Source organism: Procambarus clarkii, chromosome 68 (genome assembly GCF_040958095.1).
Source record: "Procambarus clarkii isolate CNS0578487 chromosome 68, FALCON_Pclarkii_2.0, whole genome shotgun sequence".
Lineage (NCBI taxonomy): Eukaryota > Metazoa > Arthropoda > Malacostraca > Decapoda > Cambaridae > Procambarus > Procambarus clarkii.
Genome location: NC_091217.1, coordinates 5,479,833 through 5,495,316, shown reverse-complemented (window position 1 = coordinate 5,495,316; position 15,484 = coordinate 5,479,833). Strand labels below are relative to the sequence as shown.

At 37.1% G+C, this 15,484-nt stretch overlaps 1 protein-coding gene across 8 annotated transcripts in view; it reads left to right on the top strand.

The window, feature by feature from the left end:
- The first annotated feature begins 937 nt into the window (after window positions 1–937).
- Window positions 938–15,484, top strand: part of dsh (Segment polarity protein dishevelled) — a 47,445-nt gene continuing 32,898 nt past the window's right edge. For 4 of the 8 annotated variants that reach the window (XM_069310776.1, XM_069310772.1, XM_069310778.1 and 1 more), the window contains exons 1-4: window positions 944–1,196; window positions 6,607–6,676; window positions 11,514–11,596; window positions 12,840–12,922. In XM_069310776.1, coding sequence (XP_069166877.1) covers window positions 1,036–1,196; window positions 6,607–6,676; window positions 11,514–11,596; window positions 12,840–12,922 — 397 coding nt within the window. In that variant the 5' untranslated portion in view covers window positions 944–1,035. Of the gene's footprint in view, window positions 1,197–6,606; window positions 6,677–11,513; window positions 11,597–12,839; window positions 12,923–15,484 lie in introns of all 8 variants that reach the window. The other 4 variants (XM_069310777.1, XM_069310775.1, XM_069310771.1 and 1 more) reach the window with 2 other exon arrangements.

The window sequence follows — 15,484 nt, the reverse complement described above, 5'->3', positions numbered from 1 at the left end:
ACATTTGTTTGAATTTTCTTATGTAAATGTTTATGGAGCTGATGATCTTATGTTTGTAGCGATGCATATTATTATGTTTCGTATATTTTATAAAGAATGATAAATGTTCAATATTACATAGCTTCTCAGAAATATTTTGTATTTGCGCTGCAGGAGCAAATAATAAAAAGTATATTGTTTGCAGTTAAATGCTTCCTTAATATGAACTTGCAGGTTGTCTTACTCGGTATCTTGTGAATTTTAAATGGGATTACATTCAGTTTAACGCTATTTGTTCTTTGTCCCTTGTTCAGACAAGTCCTAACTCTTATCGGATAATGGATATTGAGTTTTATTATACATGCAAAATATTCCAGCCATAAAGATGATGTTTCCTAGACGATTTTGTGTCAACGTATAGGAGCGGTGATGATAGCAGGTGTAGTGGCCGTCAGTAAGGAACAGTGGGCAGGATACACTACATATGGTCTAGGTGTTGGTACAAAAAACGAGGCATGATTGATATCCTTCCCGAGAGGATTTCTCTTATAAGCGACTCGAGCAAGGCAAAGTAGCTCTTGCGGCCACGTGGCCCAAAGGCGAGATAGCAGTCAGCGTTCGGAAATGGAAGAGATAATTTGGTATTTATGAAAACTTGCTATATACAGTTAAAAATTGTCTAGTAGGTTGCTGAGTTAGTCATGTTTGACATATTAACTCTGACATGATCGGAAAATGCAATTGATTGGAAACCTTTTGTCAATCCAAGAGTTTACTAGCGTATATAACACTCCTTCTAAATATAATTTCAATCTCACTTTTCAGGTAAAATTCTGATTTTAATGTCAAATAAAAATCCCACTATCACATTATTAGTATTTGGAAGTGGCTTCATATGAATTTTAAAGCGTTATTGAAGGAAAATTAAAAGGTATACAGTGGGAGCAGCCACATTATTGGAACGTCTTAGGAAAACATTAGGGTGGCAGCCATATTATCGGTCCAGCAGAGTATCGGTGTACGCCCATTTGGCCTGTGTACCAGTTCACACGTACAATGGAAGAAACTAAAATAATTTATCATATAGATGATGAGGAAACTCCGTATTTAGTGAAAATTCCTAAAGCCCCTGACAAAGTGACGTTATCAGACTTCAAGAATGTACTCAACAGACCAAGTTACAAATTTTTTTTCAAGTCTATGGACGATGATTTTGGGTAAGTTGGAGGTGGCGAAGCATAGCGAAGACTGCATATGTTGATAGAAAGGGCCAAGCTAAACCATTATAGACGAGAACAATGAATAAGCTTGTGTTATATAGACGTATGGGCTATAAATATGACGGGCAAGCCGCGTACCAGCTCGAATATACATTATTTTCATTAGAAAAGCTATCGACTTTTCTAAATAATTTTGACAGAAGAAATTGTTTATTTAGTGGACAGTTTTATATGACTATTGTGAGGTAACAGCCAAGGGAATGGGTGACTAGGAGGCGTTGACATTCAATTTCATTTCAAGTGATGTAATTTATTTGGTTAAACTTCACGGAATACCAGTCACTTGGTAACCAAGAAAGTTTGCCAACAATTTTTAAAGCCTGCCTAGGCTTACCTAACCCATCCTTTCCCATTCCAACATTACCTAAATTAATCATATGCACCCTAATCAAACATAACTAGACTACACCTAATTAAAGTCAACACAGCCTAACCTAACTATATATTAGCAAATAGAAAATAAGCTTTGTCAGAATTCCTGTGTATGATTTTGATCATACACCAAATTTTACAGGTTATGTAAATTATGTGACTGTAGTAAGTGTTCCATTTACCTTAAATGGTGTGTGAATGATTAAAAATTTATATATGGTTTATAAAAAAAAACCAGCAGGGCTATATTTGATCAGCAGTTGTAAATGTGCCGCTCTTCTTGCAACTCTTGAAGTCAAAGTTTGGGAGATGAGGTGGTGTCAAGAGGCAGTTGTGCACACAACTCTTAGACTTGGAGTTTGGGCCTTATTTCTGGAGAAAATGGGGCAATGACAATGTGTGGATGACTGTGTGATGTATGTAATATACAATGTACATTGGTAGCATTCTATTTATTAAATCACAGATTTGTTTACATATTTTTTAACAATTATTGAAATAATGAAAAGCTCTTATCACTAGTGTAATATGACTGCTGAATGTCTAGCTCTGTAGGTGGTCAGTCAGGTTAAGAACTGCTTATCTGGCTGGTAACTAGATGGGTAACCATATGGACAGGTTAATTATGGGAGCCTGTATATCAATAGCTCTTAATTTATTCACCATTATATCATAATCATGATTCTAGTTTTTTTTCAGTTTGTCATTAATATATTTTATTTTGGCATTATGTTAAACCCATAATTTTACATGAAAAGGTGAATATAACCTTGTGTGGAAAAAGTGATCACTTATTACAGTATATTGTAATACTGTCCACCGTCAGAAAACTTAGCCATGTTAGAGTAGTGAAATGCTTTTAAGGAGTAATTAGAGAATTGACCAAATAATGAACACTTACCTACCCCTAAGGATAAAATTTGTTACATACAGGCCCTATGGGTTGCTCCCATTTGAGTTCACCCAGCAGTGAATGTGTGACCTGGTCCTTGAATGATTTGGCAGGTCATATTCTGGGGAAAAATTAGGATTAATGACCTGCTCAAAATGCTATGCGTGATAGTAGCTTTACAAGAAAGTAAAAACTCTTGAATATACAGTATATATATATATACTGTATATATATACAGTACTGTATATATATACTGTATATAAATACTGTATATATTGTATATTTATATATAAAAAAGTAGAGGCTCACAGGGGCACTATGCTATATGGGTAGAGTGTAAACAAATACTGTACACTGCACTGCTTATATAGTTTAGCAAGTTTGTGTAAAATTAGCTTAGCCTGAGATTAACCTACTGTATATGAGAAAACAGGTTTACATCCCAAAAGACCTCATGAAGCCCATTTTGTTCTACTCCTTTCTCACTCAAATATCAGTCTGAACATTATTACTAAGTACAGTACTGTATTCCTGCCACTATCTATCCACATACACAGTACAGTATATTGTATTTACTTCATAAAATAGTTTTGCAAACCAATGATAAAGTAAACTTTATGTACCCTTTGTTTTTGTTATATTTGGGTGAAGCATAGCATTTCAGAAGGTTTGGAGGGTTATGTAATGGAAGAATGTAATAAAACTAAAATATGAAAACTAGCTTCAACTTGCATTTATAAAATCATTTGCATGTGTACTGTATAATGAATTCTGTTGTTACGTATATATAGTGTACCTTGTGTATTGAGAATTTTGCACATCCATGACTTGCGCATAATGAGGACTGACTATAGGCTCTGGTACCTGTCAGTGTTGCACAAAACATTCCTAAATATTATTTTCAGGCCAAATGTGAAGGTCAGGTTATGTAAATTACATTATCTATTAACCATATAGTACACTGTACAGTATGGTACAGTGATAGGACTAATAAATATATGTTTTTTTATGAATAATGGTCAGAGACCATGGGATGTCAGAGTAATTAATTGAATGATAAATTGATATACTATATTGTGTGTGTATTTATGTGTACTGTATTTACTATTTGTGCCTGCAGGATTGGTCTGTTAGCTCTTATACTTTCTAACCATCAATTGTCTAGTATATTGACTCCCAACCTATTTTCCTCTATTATATCGACTACATATATATTTCTCTCTGAAACACATATGCACATTCCTAGGATGCAGCTTGTAGCAGCTGCCTAACTCTCAGGTATAGTATTTGTTTACTGCTAGGTAAATGGGGATATCAGGTAAAAGAAAACTCTGCCCATTTGTTTGGTCCTCATCTGGGAATTAAACCTGGGCCCTTAGGACTACAGTATGACTGTCATCTCTGTACAGTACAGTACAGTACTTTACAAAAAAAAGGCAAAGAGTTTGTTCAAGCTAATTAACATTAAACATTGATGGTGTTAATTAGCATAATATTGGATGATTTAGGTTTTTATCAGTTGTCATGGTTGATTATAGCTGAAGCAAAGTATGAAGCTTTTACCAATTTGTGGTAAAATTTTGAATTGTTTATTGGCTGTTTGAAAGTTTTAACAATGTATATACATGATTCATCACTTAGTGTCATTTTTAAAGCTTAGATTTGCTTTATAAACTTGTAAGTTAATGGCATTGCACTATTTCTTTCTTATACCATTCATACTCATAGTCATTCCCAAAATGACCCATACTTTTTTTTCCATTAAGGTTGCATTATTAGGTGAGGAGCTTCCCTGGACCTGCAAGGTGCCCTAAAGACAAAACTGGCAGTTTGGGGAGTCCAGAAGGCTTGACCATTTGAGATAGGCCACCAGTATTGAGATGTCTGGCCAGAAGAATACTCTGATACAGGCTCCTACAGGGCTTATTGGGGTCTTGATAAAATCTTTTGAAAATACTTGGCTATCATGTAATGCAAAGGTGAACAAGTTAATATGACATTAATACAAAAATAAACTGTAAGCAATGAATACAAATCATAAAGATTTACTGGTGTACTGAAGACAGCTGCCATACCACTACGGCATCAGACACACGGCGTTGGCTGAAGTCAGACAACGGGTGAGACACCAAGGTGTTCCAAGAGCACTAAGGGAAAGAGTGGTTCTCCAGGGAGGCGGCGCCCTTTATATAGTCCAGCAGTGATGACTCAGCCAGTGTCAACACAAGGTGGACATCTGGTCAACTAGTAAACTGCTTGTTAGTGGCTGGCGGTGCCTTTGTGTTGAGCTGCACCACTGCGAGTTGAAGGCGGCTAACTGCTTGTTTGGGGGCTAACTACTGGTTAGCAGAGGCGCCCGGCTTACCTCTGAGTCATACCAGGCCATGCCAGGCCCTGGAGGGTACAGAGAGGTAGATAGGTGGCAGGACTGATGACTCATCTGGGCTGGTGTAGATGTAGACTTCCAGTGCAGAGGCATTGAAGGTGAAGGGAAAAGGCAGTTCCACTGCTATGCAGGGGATTCATGTGACACTTCTATTTTGCATTATTTGTGGGGGTTCCATCACTTGTGGGGGTTCCAGTGGAAGAGCCTTGAACTGACCAAAGGTCAAGGATGCCGTAGCATCCATACTGTCATTCCCATGGCTGCCTAAGCGAGTCAGACCATTTGAGGCGGAGGCACCACGCTGGATTCTAAAAGTAGTACTGTTCAGAAGTACTGTTCACTCTTCTGAATCTTTCTCAATCATCTGTTGAAAAACTAGGATATCTGAGGTGATGAGGTAAAGGGTAGTCTTGAAGTCTAAGAATGCCTCAACATAATGTGATTAGGCAACCAAATAGACAAAACTAAAGCACCTTGAAGACTGCTAGGCTTGTGGGTCTTGAAGGAAGCTTCCATGCTTGATAGATGGATAACTAGCTGAAGTATCCTGTGACAGTGTTCAAAGGCAGGTCCTCTGTATGTGATCAGTCTGATCACATACAGAAAGTAGCTGTGAAAAGTAGAAAGTAATAATGCAAGAACTAACAAAAGAAACTCATCTACTTTACCAGTTTGTTTCCCACTCCCTAGCCTGCACAATTTCGACTGGTGGGTGACTCACAAGGAAGTCACTGAGCATGAAGCTGCAATGGCTAACAGCAGTCGCTGAGGAGCTTGTTGAAGTGGCAAAACCCTAGACTCTGCAAAGCTGAAAGGGGATAGAAAAAGACATTGCTTTAGGGCAATGCTGAGGACTGCATGCTATGGTGACTAATGCCTCTGGAGGACTGAGGGGGCAGGCTGAGCCATAAATAGTAGGCTCATAGTTGATCCATTCATTGGATTCAGGTAGCTCAGAGGAACATTGTAAGGTGGCCATGTGAAAGCTGCATCATTCCATACTGCCCCAAATCTCTTGGCCAGGATGTTGAGGATCTTCCTGCAGATGAGGATCATAGTCATTCACATACTGTATAGAATATCCATACGAATTGGTCTGAACATTAGCATGATGAGCTCTGTATTGATCCTTGAACTCTTTTGAGTAATTAATTGAAAAAACAACACCAAACGCTCAACTGAGACTTTGAAAAACCGATCCTTAAGAAAGCTCTGGATCCATCAGAGTAGAGGTCCCAAAGCCCCTTGTTAAGAAATACTACATGTATGGTTAATAACTAATAATAATAATAATAATAATAATAATAATAATAAATAATAACACTAATAATAGAAGTTATTTTTATTATTTAAGGAAGATTACATACATGAAAACAATACATGAACACTGGAGGAGTCGAGTAACATAAGTACAGTATTGTAGGTGTTTTATAAGTCAAAGACAGTTCCATTTTGTGATCAGTAATTCTATGAAAATAAAATTACAATGGTTACAGTCAGTACTTATTTTTCAATTACTGTACTTTTACTTTCAATTCTGTCTCATTAAATACAATTCAATTCTGTCTCACTAAACATATGTAAGAAGTTTCCAAATACTATAGCATGAACTAGTTTGTTTAAAATTTAGAGCACATGGCTTTGCATTACTTTCTCTTAAGTTGTTTGTAGTGATGTTCTGTCATTTTGCTTTTCAGGGTAGTTAAAGAAGAAATAATAGATGACGATGCACCGCTTCCATGTTTCAATGGCAGAGTAGTTTCATGGGTAAGTGTTTATGAAGTTAACAGATTTTGAATTATTATTAATAGTGCTTTTGCTATTTTAAAACTAGGAAAAACATGCCAGAAACCATAGATGCAAGAAAATAAGCCACTGCTTGAAATAAATTAGGCATCTCTTAGGTAAACAACCTAAATATTCGGTTCCATGGAGTAAATACTTTAACTGCGATGCTCCCAACCATCAACAGATGGTACAGCAGCTTAGTTGAATTTTCTGAGTTCAGTTTAATGGAGCTGTCCTCCTTCGGCGATCAGACTGTGTTCGATTGTGTCAGCCCTCGGTTGGGCCTTTGTCTCCAGCTCTCCCTGTGCTGGTTCATGTCTGTGTCCTCTTTGCCCATGGTGCTTCTGCACATCTATCCTGTGGGGCTTTGCTCTCCATTTTCTTTTTGGTTGTGCCTTTCATTCTGGCCTCTTCTAGGGTGGGAGGTTCAGTTTACAGTATTTCCTTCTCACTTGGGGCTGATATCCGAGATTAGAAGCCAAGAAGCCAGAAGCATAGCTTCTGACTTTTCAGGTTTCATTCTCCAAAGCCATTCCTGCTCGAGGCATTTTGACCATTCTCATGGTGTGTCTTCTTTCTGTAAGTTCAGTCAGAGTGGAAGGCAAATGAGGTCTTGTTCTTTTGGCATTGTGGGCTGTTTGGCAATTCACAGGCGAGTCTGCCTCCGCATGCCCTTTTCATGTGAACCCTCGGTAACTCCCCATCCCTGCCCAATTACCTTTTTACCTGTGAGGTTGTGGGGCATTGTGTGGGCAGCTCCAGAATGAGAGGAGGGGGGGGAGGTTTAGGTGTAGGCTGGCTGAAACCACAGGTGACCTGAGCTGTCTTCGGGTGTCTGTTGGGAATATCACAGTGAGGGTATTTATTGTTTAACTGATCTAACCGATTCATTCAGGTACATGATCATTTATTGATCATGTACCTGAATTTACCTTAGGGCCACCATCTCTGGTGGCCTCGATGAATACAGGAAGCCAACAGCTCGTCAAAGGTCTGCTCTATTTTCCTGATGGTTTTATCTTGAACTGCAGCAATTTTTTACATTTACAGCTTTGGTAAAAAGCCAGTTCCATTTTCAACCCATTGGGTAAAAATGCATTGCCTGTTTTGTGTCCTACATTGTGGCTTGTTGAGCATGATGCCATTGCTTCAATGGTTTGTGTGTCGTGTGCTACAGTTGACTTTTTGAGGAAAGGGTCGATCAGTATCCTCCAAATTGTACAGTATACTGTATTTTAAAAGTTTCGATGAAATCAGCCTTGTCATGCCTGGTTTGCAGCGTAAAACCAAACCTTCAACCGTTTCTAGTATGGGAGTCGACTTAGTTCTGAGATTGAATTCTGCTGTACATTTTGTGCTATGGTGAGTTTTTTTTTACTTCGATCCCCTGCTTCCCTTGCCTCAGAGATCTGCTGGATGGGGTTCTGGGAGTTCTTCTATTCCCTAAGTCTGGCCAGGGGCTAGGCTTGACTTATGAGCAGTCTTAAGCAGTCTCCGTGGTGTAGTGGTAAGACACTCGCCTGGCGTTCCGCGAGCGCTATGTCATGGGTTCGTATCCTGGCCGGGGAGGATTTACTGGGCGCAATTCCTTAACTGTAGCCTCTGTTTAACGCAACAGTAAAATGTGTACTTGGATGAAAAAACGATTCTTCGCGGCAGGGGATTGTATTCCAGGGACCATAGGATTAAGGACTTGCCCGAAACGCTACGCGTACTAGTGTTTGTACAAGAATGTAACAACTCTTGTATATATCTCAAAAAAAAAAAAAAAAAAAAAATGAGAGCTTGGTCTAATAGGCTGTTGCTTGAAGCAGCTCGCAGGCCCACATATTCACGACAACCCGGGTGGTCTGGCAATTCTTGAAGAAAACTATCTAGTTTTCTCTTGAAGTCCACGTTTGTTCCAGCAATATTTCTTATACTCGCTGGGAGTATGTTGAACAACCGTGGACCTCTGATGTTTATGCAGTGTTCTCTGATTGTGCCTATGGCACCCCTGCTCTTCACTGGGTCTATTCTGCATTTTCTTCCGTATTGTTCACTCCATTATGTTATTTTACTGTGTAGATTTGGGACATTGCCCTCCAGTATTTTTCATGTGTATATTATTTGATGTATCTCCTTTATCTCCTATGTATCTCTCATCTCCTTTCTAGTGAGTACATTTGGAGAGCTTTGAGACACTCCCAGTAATTTTGAGCTGATTCTGGTGCTGGCTTCTGATAGGCTATAGATGGGTCTAAGAGGTCTTGGTAACACTAGAGATAAGTTATGAAAGCTACTAGGGGTTCACCAGAAAAGAGCATTTCACTACATTCAACACGATTTTTATTCTCCATTTTTGCTTGAATAATTTTGAAATATGAATCTTTGAATTCAATATTTCTTAATTTCTTACAAATTCAGGCACACACTGCAGAAGATTCCTGCTTGAGTGGCACTGATTCATCCAGAAATTCAGATGCAGCTGAATCAACTGCTTCCAGTAGTTAAACCTGGCTGACTTTGCACTTGAAAAGGACTGGAACCCATTGAGATGTGTACAGTGTATAAAATTTTACTGAATACCGAACACTAAAATACAGCTGTGTTATAATTACTAAACAATAAGTAAATTTCACTTAAAATATAATGCTCAATAATTTAGAAATTTGTTTGAAACAACTTAGTAATGTTTCGGGTGTACCATGTCCTAATTTTCTTTTATGCTCACTTAGGTTTAATAGTAAGCACTATTAAAAATAGTTAATTAAATTTGTGTTTATGCATCTCCATGCACTACATGTGCTCTCTTTCATATTACTGCAAGATGATATTCTGTCATCTAATGGATTGTTGTGATTTTCTTATTGAAATGTACTCACTTTCAGTTGGAAAGATGTATAATAGAAGCAGTAGTCAGGCTGAAGGAGGTAGAGAGAAGATGTAAATTATAAAAGCTGGAAATTTGTGAAGAAACTTGAGCTGGCATATTATAATAACTTGCCAAAGAACTATGGGATTGATACCACTGCTTTCTGATACGTGAAAGCAAAAGCATCTTTTTAAAGTTTGCTGCTAACAGAAATTCTAGGTCCTAATAGTAGGGAGCGGAAAATCCTCTCGACTCTTGCACGTGATCTTGGGTGGTGTCATGTACAAGTGGTTTACAAAGCAGTGTACTGCAGGTGTGCTAGTGATGGGAGATCAACATAGAGGTTTGCATATAATGAGTATTTCTAAGTTCCAGGCTGGCAGTGGCTGGGTTTCTATATTTAAACAATGGCATGCAATTAGTGGCTGAGATATCTTGTGTGCAGATAGGGAGCATGTTGACCCTTTTAAAAGGAAATTTAGGGATGTAAATGGGTGGTAACAATTTCCACTTTTTCCAGATTTACAATGCATATGAGACTGGTTATAACTTGTGAGCTGCACCAAATATAACTCTGGCTAGTAGGCTAGAGGAGACTGTGCCAGTGAGAAAAAAATGTAAAGAAAGAATCTTGACTTTGTATAAGCAAATCAAATGCAGAAGGGCCTTACCACAGAAGGAACAGTGGGCAGTACTAGGCAAGGCTGCAAAATCCAATGCATTAACAAATTTCATCCACAACCTTCCTGTAGCCTACTATCACTCACGAAGTGCTTGGTTTGTTAAGGATATTTTTTTAACCAATATCAATATTAAATTTTGCATAGAGTTCTGTGAATATCAAATGCAGCAAAGGGGACTCCGGGTACATCACATTTAATCATTGTTGTTATGTGATAATACCTCATGCATACCAAGTTATTGAAAATAAAGATTCAAATGATGACAAGGTAGTAGGTATGGTTTACCGTAAATCACTGCTTTTCTGATCCAACTCGTGGATCAAGGTATCATATATGCAGTTGTGTAAACCTGTATAAAGAAGGCATGGTGGGCAAGTTAACAACTTGGAAGCAATATGCAACTGAGTACATGAGGTAAAAATACATCACATTAAAATGTATATATGAAATATGCTTTTAACTTCAGCTGAAATAACTACCATAGGTTACAGGTAAAGGTGAGGGCAATGACTTGCAGGATTTGATGTTGAGGTGCATAAGATGTTTAGTGACTGGTGAAGATACTGACTTGTGAAATAGATGAAGGGTTCAAGTGTGCCAACTGGTCCAGTTTATGGGATGTTGACAGAGAAGATATAATTACTATATCAGTATGATAAGAAATGTTTGCTTGGAAACCACACACACAGTACATACATAAGATGGCACTAGCACTCCTTCATGCACACTCTTTGCTACACCGACCAATATGTGTACTGCATAATTTGATTTATATGGTTTTTCCACAGTGTTTTGGATAGGAAGTATGTATGGCTTACCATGGTTCTCTTAGGTGAATAACTATCCTTACCAGGATGCAACCCACAACAGTTACCTGGCTCCTAGATGAACATAGGCATCAGGTGTAAGGTATTGTACCCAAACATCTCATCCTGTGTGGGAATTGAACATGGGACCCAACAATATATCTTACGAGTCTGTCATTACTAGTACAGTACTGTACTTTTAATTACTGTACTGTACAGTCTGAAGTAATGTCTTCCCTTAAAAGTACTGTAGTTTTTAGGTGGTAATTTCCTGTTTTATCTGTTGTTTTTAATTTCATTATGTACTTGCCTTCCTGCCATAATAAAATGGGACAATATTGGTGGTGATCAATATTGGGTGCAGTTTATAGTGCATAGTTATTATATAACTATTATATTATTATTATTATTATATTATAGTTATTATATAACTATAATAGTGCAGTTTCTTATTGCTGCTTTTCTGTTTGCAGATTGTATCAGCAGATAGCAGTGTTGTATCAGATAATGTATCACAGTGTGCCGAAGTTGAGGGCGGCCGGCCGCCTGCATACCAGTGAGTTTGTTTTAAAAAGCGAAATGTTTAATTGGGTTGAATTTTAGAAAACTGTACAGTGGATATGTCAGTATATATATTGTAATCTTGTCAGTTTGCCTGGGGTATTCAGTATGTCCCCAAGAATGCCAGTGAAATAATCTGACGGAGCTACTTAAGTGCTACCCAGAAAGGCTCATTTCATTTCCCACATTGCTCCGGGGTGATACTTTTATATGTCACAAAAGTAACATAAGTAACGGGAATGGGGTAATACCGATGATTACATATTCCTTATCACATAATCTGAAAAAAATTAACTGATATTTTATCATAGAGATCGTATCAGTCATTTCTATTGAGGGAAAACCATAAACATCCTTGCAACTAGCCATGGTATGTTAGGAATTAAAGATGTAAATCCAATCCATGCAATCTGAACATAGTTAAATATGAAAAAAATGATTGTTTGTTATTATGAGAATTATAAATAACATGTAAATGTTGTGAGTACATAAGATTCTTGGTCATGTTTTGTTTAAGGGCTAGCTGGCAGGTTGATGAGTGGTGGCCACCCACCACCTGCCTCACCCACCTCTACTCTTGCCTCATCATTAATTGGCATAATCAACCTGTCCACACTAATGTACTTTTATCATCAAGCAAAACCAGTTAAAAATACATTTTCCTAATGCCTAACACTATATATATATATAACAACAAATTTCATCATGCTTAATAAGTGAGGAGTTTGTAACAGTGATTTCAAAATATTTTCTGCAAGGAAAGTGTTTTTCTGATTTTCTTAAGTGCTATCTGACATATCCCCCAGTGATGTCAGATGATCTTTTCTTTTATTACGGTATCTGGATTTTCATTTATCTGGACATCTGGAGGTACCGATTGGTCTGGGTAACTGGGATTGCATTGTAATTCATTGGATGGATGAGATTTTTCTAAGTTCTGCCTCTCTTCTACCCCCACCATCTCCCCCCACCCATCCACTGCCCCTCATTAAATTTTTTGTATCCTTACTTTCATTGGTTAAAGTTGGAAGGAGTGGAATGCATTACCTTAATTCTTTATTCACCTTATAAAGTTTTTCTCCAACAATTATATTTTTGTAATGATTGTCACCTACCTCTGTGACTGCAGTCATATCCTTTATTTGCACACATCTAATACAGTATTTAAATTTTCTGGTCTCCTCTAGTACCTGAGTGTTTAATATTACATGAATACTAATGGATAGATGTCTCAACAGCCATGGAGATACAACGAGTCAACTTGAGGACTCGACTTGTACAGAAACTGAGAGCGTCATCTCCACTCGGAGAGGTGAGCATGGTACGCATCATCTATATTCTTAGTTTTGGCAGTTTTGGCTCAGTTTATTTGTGTAGCTGTGTATTATTTTGAAATACTAATGCAGAAGTAGATCTGTTAGTATAATGTGTGTGTGTGTGTAGCAGTTTTATATATGCTTATCATTAAAACATTATTAATGATCCTTGGTAGCTATGCAGCTGAAACCTTCTTTTTTGGGGAAATAGGAAATTAACAATATACACTGTATCATCAAATTATTTTCTGCTGTTTTCATGGGACACTGATGATTTGGGGATTGAAGGGGACTGCTGAATGTGTAGGGCTCATTCTTGTTCGTATAACTAATTATTATATAGGCTGTGTAGTTACTTAGAGGTTTGAGATATGATAGTCACTTGATTGGTTACATATTGGCAAAACAAAAATACAGTAATACACATTCATCATTTAATGCAACAAAGTCAGATATATTAGACAATATGTCTGGTTTTGAGAATTATACAGTTAAATTTGAGTTTCCTAAAAAAAAATATTCCAAAAAGAATTTATTGAAAGTGTAGCTAACCACGTTGAAGAGTACCGTATATTGTATATTAATTAATTTGATTACATCCAAATCTAAAAATGGCTATTTAGTGTTTTTACTCAGTTGGCTAAAAGAGTGCTCTTCTTAAAAACAGATACTCATCTTAGGAGCTTTGATTCTTTTAAGTACTTGTGTTATTTTGTTTTATATGCATCTATTAAAGGTGTTAATAACTTCAAATAATTTTCCTCTTTTTGCAAGAAACTGTAATGAGTAGTGATTGCATCGATTGAGCTTGGTACTGTACTTTGAAGCATGTAAGATTAAACAGAATTATAAACTTTGATCTGGATATATATAGTAGATTTTTTCAAATGTTTTCATCAGTGCTTCATAGGTAGTGTAATAATATACTCTTGACGATAAATGGCTTTGGATAACATACAGGGATGCCTCAAAAATATGGATTATATCATTTCAGACCCAGTACTTAAAATCCAGAATTCTGGAAATTTGGTCTTATTTTGGTGTATTTACCAAAAAGTCTTCATTTTCTAATAGCAGGTAATACAGTACATATTTACACATATGTAGAGAGGCAACTAATATAGAAACAATGATTTTGGTGTGGTACAAATAGTATTTATAATGTATAAATTTAAAAAAAAATTATTTTTATATTTTAGAGTACATGCTGGTTATCTTAATCTAGTGATAGCAGAACGCACTTAAATATTGTACAGTACGTATAATACAATACTAAACCTTTTAACACAGTACTGTCACTACATATTTTACATTTACTGTAAATGTAAAATACAAAACTAAGTTACAAGAATTTACAGGTCATAACCTTGAAACAAAAATGGCATTTTGCAATGAGTAAATAATTAATGAAGCTGATCATACAATAGGGATTACAAGAATTCTCAAAACTATTACAGGCAAACTACAGGTGGCAGTTGTTCTATTATTCTCTCTACCTTCTTCCCATTCTCATTACACTTGCTGGGGGGTAAACCAGTTCACCTGCAAATCCTCCTTAGTCCTTACTCCTTACCAGTTTTCCATCAGTTGCAAATATTGACATGTAGGAGCTTGCCTCCTCATGTAGATTGTTTACATAAAGCAAGACAAATATTGGTGCATGGAGCCTAGGATGAGCCTGCATATCCTGCTTGCTGCTAATATCTGCTATATTTCTCACTATTATCCTGTTTCCTCTGTCAGGTACTTATTTAAATCAATACCCTCCCAATTATTCCTGCTTGTATCTCCATCTTGTAGGCTTTGACTCCAGAGGTGGAGTCTACAGATGGGCTAAGGCCTACTTACAAGGAGTGAAAACAGATTATGAATTAGTGGAATTCTAACGGTGAGAATTCTAACAGTGTTATAAAAGCAAAGTAAACCCTTGTTTCAAGAGGCAGTACAGGGATGAGGATAACAGGACCAGAAAGGCATGGAAAAGTTACAATGAATTCGGTATGGCGGACAGTACCAGTAGAGCACTTCAGAGAATTGTACATAGTCAGGAGAGCAGCAGAGCAGCAGTTTGGAAATGACATAGCAGTAAAAGCTAAGAATTAACCATAGTTGATGTATAGCCATATACAGTATGTTGAAAAATAAAAGAAAATATCATGCAATCAGCCTAAAGAGGCAATGGAGCATTGCCACAGAAAGCATCAAAGAAGTGTTTAAGGAGTTCAACAAGAGATTCCAGGAGGTCAAAATAAAATTAGAGTAGAAACAGTGTGGGAGATGATGTGCGGCACAAAGCAACATTAGGCAATAAAAAACAATTGCTGCAAAAAAGATAAAAACTGGACACAACAAAAGCAGTCTAGTCAGACCTAACATCACTGGCTGCTGAAGGTGGATGCAGAAATACCTTGTCACTCAAGATTTTTAATAACAAATTCAATTGGAGATCTTCCAAAAATTTAGAACAAGGCAAATATAGTCCTAATATTAAAAAAAAAAAGGTACAAACAGTAGACACTAAATTGTAGACTGGTGTCACTGACTTGCATTTATATTACAATACTGGA